Source organism: Pantherophis guttatus, chromosome 2 (genome assembly GCF_059756535.1).
Source record: "Pantherophis guttatus breed Tessera chromosome 2, ASM5975653v1, whole genome shotgun sequence".
In the NCBI taxonomy this organism is placed as follows: Eukaryota; Metazoa; Chordata; class Lepidosauria; order Squamata; family Colubridae; genus Pantherophis; species Pantherophis guttatus.
The window spans coordinates 213240858-213249721 of NC_142064.1; the positions used below are offsets into that span (position 1 = coordinate 213240858).

At 36.5% G+C, this 8864-nt stretch overlaps 1 protein-coding gene across 1 annotated transcript in view; it reads right to left on the minus strand.

The window, feature by feature from the left end:
* LOC117678183 (inter-alpha-trypsin inhibitor heavy chain H3-like) overlaps positions 1 to 3220 on the minus strand; it is a 31785-nt gene extending 28565 nt beyond the window's left edge. The window contains exons 1-2 of the mRNA XM_087887739.1: positions 3073 to 3220; positions 765 to 785 (exon numbers count right to left, since the gene is read on the minus strand). Of these exons, the coding sequence (XP_087743865.1) occupies positions 765 to 785; positions 3073 to 3165 (114 nt within the window). The 5' untranslated portion in view covers positions 3166 to 3220. The remainder of the gene's footprint in view (positions 1 to 764; positions 786 to 3072) is intronic.
* Between the last annotated feature and the right edge of the window lie 5644 nt (positions 3221 to 8864).

The window sequence follows — 8864 nt, forward strand, 5'->3', positions numbered from 1 at the left end:
TAGGGCTTATATTAGGTGCATGCATAAAAACTGACTGGGGCTTATTTTTAGGGTAGGGCGTATTTTCGGAGAAACACGAATATCAAGGTATTACAATCTGATCTTCGAATATATAGCAGACTCATTTTTATGGTGGATAGTTCTTACAGTATATGCAAGGTTAGTGAAAGGAAATCATGTAGAATTTTTGATATGGAGCTTGGAGCCAGTTCCAGCTTATGCATAAACTTCTCACCTAAAGCATGAAACAAAGCTCAATTTAACAGCCTTGCAAAGTGAAACTGGAAGCCATTTTGCCAATGCTTCACGGTTTTTAAACATGCAGCAACTTTCAGTATCTGCAATGTCTGGAATGAATACAAATGCAACCCAACACAGAGCGTAGTCTGTGGCTCAGCAGACTGAAAGCATTGTGATTAACACCAGCTGTCTGCAATTACTGTAAATTCGAATCTCACCAGGCTCAAGGTTGACTCAGCCTTCCATCCTTTCTAAGGTAGGTAAATTGAGGACCCAGTTTGTAGGGGCAATAAGCTGACTTTGTATAAATATAAAAAAGTATGAAGGCTATTGCTTAACGCATTGTAAGCCGCCCTGAGTCTCCGGAGAAGAACGGCATATAAATCAATTTTTTAAAAAAAAAATATATGAATACTGCAGTTCGGCTCAAAATCAGTGTAATAGGAGTTTTGGAGTTGGGTTGTTCTGAAATGCTGACAGAAAGGTTTTCCAGCACAAGGCTCATAAATAAGGAAAATACTTACAGTATCTGCAACATTTCTCTTCTGTAATGGGAAAAAAAGTAATAAAATTTTATTATTATTATTATTATTATTATTATTATTATTATTATTATTATTATTATTTTATTTATTTATTTAAAATACAGTACTATTATTATTATTCATTGTCAATCAAATTTAAATGATTAAATACATTTATGTTTTGTTAATTCTTTCTGAGGGCCCTCCATGTCTTGCATGCAGAGTCATGAGGAGGGAGAAAACCCCACTGCTATACATACCCCATTGTCCTAGCTGCAGATTGCCCTTAAAATATCAGCAGCGGCATGAAGCTCAATGCCCTGGAACATTTGGGCTTCTGGCAGGACAAAAGGCAGTGAATTTGGACATTGACATGCTATAGGACAGATGGATGAGCCAGATCGGTATCATTGTGTGGGAGAGAAGGGGGTTTTATCATTCTGCTTTGGCTATAGTCCCAATTCTAATTGCCTTTCCTTTCTAATTCCTCTGGATAAAAACCTTTATAGATATGTTTCTTTCACTACAAATATTAGGAGTGGGGCCATAACAGGTGTAGTATGACTCCAGCCCACATATATAAAGTCCAAGACCTGTATCTGCCCCAATGTCTTCCACCCCCTGTTCATTCTATTTTTTTTAATCAACTATAAAGATAAAATTATGGGTTAAAGAAGTGTAGCTTGGTCCCCAACATATAATTCTTTTCCCAACATTTAATTCCATATCCTCAACATGTAATTCTTATAATATGATTTCATGGCATTATGTAGCTTCCCTCTAAGAAACTCTAATCTGATCAAAATGAAAGATAACAATAGCACTTAGACTTATATACAGCTTCACAGTGCTTTACAGACCTCTCTAAGCAGTTTAGCAGAGTCAGCATATTGCCCCCAACAATCTGGCTTCTCATTTTTCTGACCTCGGAAGGATGGAAAGCTGAGTCAACCTTGAGCCTGGTGAGATTTGAACTGCCGAATTGCTGGCAACAGGCAGTCAGCAGAAGTAGCCTGCAGTATTGCATTCTAACCACTGCTCACCATGGCTCAATAAATATGGGAATAATGGTAGCTAAACTCTTTCCCTATAAATTAGGATTTCTGCATTCCAGAATATGAAAACACACCATTTGCCATTCTGTTTGTTTCATTAATAAATTAGCAGTTTCCTCACTTTTTTTTGTTATTGATAAGCATGTACAGATTGATCACTCCTGAATAATTGCACTGCGATGCTAAGTACCATGTAATCAAGTACAGAAGGGCAGTTCAATAAAACAATACATAAAAAGAAACTAAATATAGCCTAATATCAAACAATAGGATTGTTTGTTTATATATGGATCAATGTTTTGTTACATTGTGTGTGCTTTTGTGTGTGTGTGTATGTGTGTGTCTAATACTAAAATAGGGTAGTATTGTACAGTACAGTACATTGAAAGCTGTAGCATAAACTGTGTTTAGGATAAACTTTGGAAACGGGAAAAATTAGGTTTCTAATACTGCAATTTCAAAAATAGCAATTTACAATACCAGATTTTGCACTTTCCAGAATCCAGGAAAATAAGGAAACCTTAAACACACAATAGATCTAAATAAGCAAGGAATGGCATGAATGAGGCAATTAGTATAGCATGGCTTATATTGCCTACTTCTCCATCATATATTCAGTAAGCTCAGTTGGAATGCAAAGAAATCCTCAGAGCCCAAATCATAACTCAAACTGTCTTCATATGGATAAGAATATGATATTGGATTGGAATGGAAACCAATCAAAGAAAGAAGCAACCTAAGAACTAGGGAGAAATTTCCTGACTGTTAGAACAATTAATCATTTGGACTGACTTGCCTCCAGAAGTTGTGAGTGCTCCAACACCAGATGTTTTAAAGAAGAGATTGGACAACCATTTGTCTGAAATGGTATAGGGGTTTGGTTGGACTAAAAGACCTCCAAGGTCCTTTCCAACTGTTATTATTTTAGGATCATATATTGAATTTTCTTCATATTTGTGTGTCAGAAGGGATAAAAACATACACTTAAAACTGGAAGAAGTTGCCACTAGACACTTTTTCTAGCAGTTCAATGTCAAAACAATGCCTGCATAATTCATGTGGTTTTAATATCAATAAGTCACTGAGAGCAATTTGATACTGGTGGGGTGTAAATCTAATAAATAAATAAATAAATAAATAAATAAATAAATAAATAAATAAATAAATAAATAAATACATACATACATACATACATACATACATACATACATACATACATACCTACATACATACCTGCCTTTCTGTGCACTTACCTTGATGTTCCTGATATTATTTATTAGAAAATCAAATGATCCAACCACAGGAATTGTTGCCAGAAGAATATAAAACAGCAGTTGTCTCCCCATGATCAAAGACTAAAGCACAAGATCAGGCAGTCACTCTTGCATTGCACTCTTGCAATGACTTTGGGTGAAAGATAAATCAAAAGCTTAGACCGAAAACCAAATATTTGTCAATGTTCTGCAAATCAATTGCAAAATCTTGGAAATATATTACAATTACACAACAGGGTCAAAGATTGATCATGCAGGGAAAAGGCAGCCTGTAACCTGGCCAAAATACTCACCCATTTGCCCTTGAAAAAAAACCTAGATTAAATTGCTTTTCTTCTCTCCCAAAATTCAAGGTATTGGTGACCACCTTTAGAGCGCTCCATGGCTTAGGGCCGGGATATTTACGGGACCGCCTTCTGCCACCGAGAGCCTCCCACCGGCCAGTACGCTCCCACAGAGAGGGGCTCCTCTGGGTGCCGTCGGCCAAACAATGTCGACTGGTGGCCCCCAGGGGGAGAGCTTTCTCTGTGGGAGCACCTGCCCTCTGGAGTGAGCTCCCCCTGGAGATACGGACGATTCCAGACTTACGTACTTTCCATCGGGCCCTCAAAACCTTTTTATTCCATTAAGTCGGGCTGGCCTAATCTCTCCAATTGTGTATTTTAATTTGGATTTTTAATGGGGGATTTTAACTGTCAGGCCAAATTGTTTAATTCATTTTTAAATTGTTTTTATATTTTGTATTTGATGTTTTTTACTTCTGGCTGTTCACCTCCCTGCGTCCTTCAGGAGAAGGGCAGTATATAAATTTAAATATTAAATTAAATTAAATTCAAAATAATTACAATCAAAATAATCCCAAAATAATGCTGCAGAAAGCCAGCTGCAATGAAAGCTACTCCAAAATTGTTTATTCCCCAGAAAGCTCCAAATAGCTTGCTAAATGGCAGATTTAAGACTCAGACAGAGAGTTTTGGAAAATTGGGCTTCTGCCTTCATGTAGGACAAAGCAATAAATTAAGTAGAAAGGGTGGTGGGAAATGCTAGTAAATTTCTTGACGTATTTCTGAGATTTTCCAGGCATAGTACTTAGTGCTGTTTTCTTGTACCCTTATAATTAACATTAGAAAGAAAATGCATATCCTTTAATAAAATTGGCTTGTTGGAGAAGATGATACCAGACTCTTTCTGATGTTTTGCCACCATAGACTAACACAATTCTCAACCTACAAAATACTTCTGTCTTGTGCTCACTTATATTTCCATTTATGATCATTATTTCTGCTCTAACAAAACAGTTTGAATGATTGCCTTTGAGAATGGATTTAGCCATTGAAATAAGCTGTGGTTTTTGAATAAGCCACAGTTGCAGGATTCAATAATATCCCAAGCCATAAATTAATGTTTACAAACCACAATATAAGCCAGACCAATGAATCTGTTTCACCTCTCCTCCGATTTTGGACAGGCTCTGGCACCTTCTGTTCTCTTTCAAACTAATCTGCATCACTTGTACTGTTCCCCACTGCCATTCACACACTTTCTTCCATATGGCAGTAGCACCCCAAGCCCCACTGCACTCATGCCCAACTTCCTGGCCATCCATATACTCTCTCATTCCTGCTCCCATACAGCAGCACTTGACCTATCAGTTGATCATCTGGGACTTGCAACTTCCTACCAGTTTCCCCACTGACTTTCCTTGTTGAAAACAAACAAGAAATTGTGAGGAGTTGCTTACTTAATGACTCACAATCATCAGTTAATTACAGCAACTGTAATTAATTACAGCAACTGTAACAGTTTAATTACAGGGATTGTCATTGCTAAGTGATGTGGTCACATCAGAGGTGGATTTCAGCAGGTTCTGACCAGTTCTGGAGAACTGGTAGCAGAAATTTTGAGTAGTTCGGAGAACCGGTAGTAAAAATTCTGACTGGCCCTGCCAGTGGTGGGTTCCTCCCGGTTTGGCCCGGTTCTGCCGAGCCGGTAGCAGTGAAGATATGACATCACCGAACCAGTTCTGCCCCCCTGCCCTGCCCCCCTGCCCCCCTGCCCTGCCGCCCCCGCATTATTCTTACCTTTTATTTGGCCCCACCCCCAATCTATTACTGCCTCCTGAATCCCAGCTGATCGGCTAGAGGGAAAAAAACTGTTTAAACTCTTGCCTGGGGCTTGAAAGGGCCGCCCTACAGCTGATCAGTGTTAAAAGAAAACAAATGAGTAGACTGGTGCCTGCAAAAATAAATGGGTAGACCAGTGCCTCCAAAAACAAATGAGTAGACCGGTGCCTGCAAAAACAAATGGGTAGACCGGTGCCTCCAAAAACAAATGAGTAGACCAGTACAGTTCTGCAAGCAGTTAAAAGCCTAGTAGACCAGTACCTCTGCTAAATCCTAAAGAATTGTCACATGACCATCAAGCCATGCCCACAAAATAAGCCACACCCACAGAACTGGTAGTAAAAAAATTTAGAACCCACCCCTGGGCCCTGCCCCCATCTATTCTCTGCCTCCCAAGTCCCAACTGATCAGGAGGAAATGGAGATTTTACAGTATCCTTCCCCTGCCATGCCCACCAAGCCACGCCCACCAAGCCATGCCACCCCCACCAAACCATACCCACAGAACCGGTAGTAAAAAAGTTTGAAAACCACCACTGGGTCACATAATATTTTGCTTTATGATCACATTGTTTAGCTATGGAAATTCCAGTCCAATTGCTGTCATAACCAGAGGACTACCTGCATAATTATTTTACAGTTAAAAGAGGGCCTTTAAACAACAAGTTTGAAAGAGTAAAACTTTATCTCAAAATACAAGAAATGTTAATTAGCAGTTTAAAGAACTTAGAAAAAATATAAAACATGTGCTAAAAAGCTGAATAGGAATTTAATTTAAGAAAGTTTTAAAACGATTAAAAGACCGGACAAAACTTGAAATGTTAGGACTGTTGCTAAGATTTTGGAAAAAAAGAATAGAAATTGCTTAATCTACCAGGAAAGACAGTAATTGGCTCAAATTGAAAACAAAACAATGAAAGCTGAAATTTCATGAATGTAGAAATGGGCCAGTAGATGGGACTAAAGTTCTAAGCAGAAAAGAAAAGTGAAATCTGCAAAATGACAAATAAAGGTTTGACCCTTGAGACATTTCAAAGGATTTTTGAAGAAATGTAAGAGAATCTTGCAATCAATCTGATAATGATCATCTCTGTACCAGTAAATGTTTGTTTTTTTTTTTTTTAATTGAGATGGGGGAAAGAAGTTCCCAGAGAGATTCGGTCTTATGGCAGAACTTGATGAATTAAAGCTAAGATTGTTAGACATAAAAGAAAGAAAATTAAAGTTGGCTTGTTTGATCAGAGTGAAAATATGGAATATTTTTATAAAATTCTGGAAACCCTTTATGGACTTTCTGTTAATATTTGTACAGAAATGGCAATGCTCTTCAGATTTATTAATGGATAGAGGAGGTTGCGGGAAGAAGTGAAGCATGCAAGTAATATACTACTGGGTGGGGTACTATTAATTTGCTTATACTTGTTGCAAGGAAAATTAGCAATCACTTCTTTATATATTCTTTTTTTCTACCTCTCTTCATGCTCTTCTCTTTCTTTTCTTTTTTGGAGTTTCAATTTATTCCTTTCTACTTTTTCTGATTTCAGATTTTATTATCTTTTAGCATTGTAAAACTATTTTAAAAGAAGAGAAATAGAAAAAAGAAACTAAAAAATATGATAACTATCAGATTGAACTTGGTAGAAAAAGATGTATAGACAGATAGACATACACACACAAACACAACATAAAAACAGAAGTCACCAACAAATAAATATATTGGAGACATAGATTAGAAAGACATGATATTTGAAATTGGACTTTGAAAATACATTGTAAAGATATATATAAAGAAAATAATGGGTAAAATAGAAAATCTTTTTATTTAGATCAATTTCTACAGTAGATTTTAATTTCCTTTCTATTATTTTTAAAGTAAAAATAGTCTCTTGGCCACTGAAGGGAGATGCAAACAAAATGAATTGTCCAAGTTTTCAGAGTTTTATGTCTATTGAGTCTTGATCAATCTGGTTATTGGTGGAAGAAAAAAGCAATAGTGGGATTTAAAATCTCCTCTTGCTTATCTATATAAGCAGGTTCATAGAAACAGAGCTAATGCTACAGATACTCTTTTTAGGATTTTAATTCTTATCACCAGTCCCTGAAAAACTAGGTGGTAAGAAAGAAATGAGTCTTCCCTTCCCTTCCCTTCCCTTCCCTTCCCTTCCCTTCCCTTCCCTCCTTCTCCTCCTCTCCTCTCCTCTCCCCCCTCCCCTGCCCTCCCCCTCCTCCTTCTTCTCTTTGCTTGTTGGCTGTTTTTGTTGACAGGAAGGAAAATGCATTTGCATGTGCTTTCTTGTGCCTTTACATATACACCCATGAATGTTCTGAGGTGTTTACATGTGTGAGACTGATTTGAATAGGGAAGGAAAGAGTTAATTTTAGAACCAAGATACATTATTTTATAGGCAATTTATTTTAACTGATAGCTTTAGTTCAAGTAAAGTTTTTCGGTTTGTCTTGACCATGCCTTTCTTTTGCAATGTAGCTTCTGGCAAATAGACATATTTACAGGTATGTACTGTATATGTGGAACACACAGCGATGTGTCAATTAGACATATGTGCAGGGATGGAGGATCTCCTTGATTTCAGCTAGAATCTCCTTGATTTCAGCTAGAGCTGGCAACCTTAAGGAGATATGGTGATGACTCCAAAGATGACATGTTATTTTCATCTGTATTTATATTTCTTTATATATTAATTCCCATCTCATTCTTCCTCAGCAAAGGTGCAGTTTTAAATTCATGGTTATCTTCCTTTGACAGGAGAAGTATCTGGGTATATTCAGTGATACCAAGAGATAGCAGAATCATGTAGTGCATAAAATTAAAAGTCACACAGTTCTGTAAACCTGCAGTAGATATGCTTTTGGCTAGAGCACTTGCAGAAAAACATATATGATTATGAATTAAAGCACTCTTGTGTCTATCCAGCTACCCAATAATCCTTAACAATATTAGAACCATAAGGTAAAACTGAGGTTACATGGCTATTCTTAAGGAAACTACTTTGTGTCTTTTCTGTCTCTCTCTCTCTTTTTTGCAGGCTTTGTGGGGGAAAGCATTTTAAATTATCTTATATAATATAGTATCCATTTTGATAAAACATTTACAAGAAAATGTGCAATTTTTTATTGATTGCAAATTGTAAAATTACATTTTAGAATTTATTGGGTAAAATTTAGAAAAGGTTCTTTTGGAATTATTATGCAGGAATTTGCATAATGGTCACAGGCAAATAATTATATACTATACTTTTATATCATCTAATGCAGAATCATTACATTAGTTGCCTAGAAACTCAGTCCAATACTCCTTTTTTTGAAATTTTTTATTAAACTGGCAAGATGTCATTGTTGTTACACTTATTAGAAACAATTTACCTTTATTGTTAACCCAATAAAGAAATGTAGATTGATTTGTATCACAATAATATATGTTATAATATATGTTAGTTTGAACTAAATTGAAAAAAGATATGACTTCTTAGTAAAGACAATGAAAGGCTTCCTTTTCCCTTTAAAATAAAATCAGTTATTTGAATTTAGGTTTCCATGAGGTACAAAATTTTATGGAGGTAGCAGTGTTATTCAACATGTGTGGCCATTCACTCTTATGCTCATAATGTAATTAAACTGAAAAACATGTGGC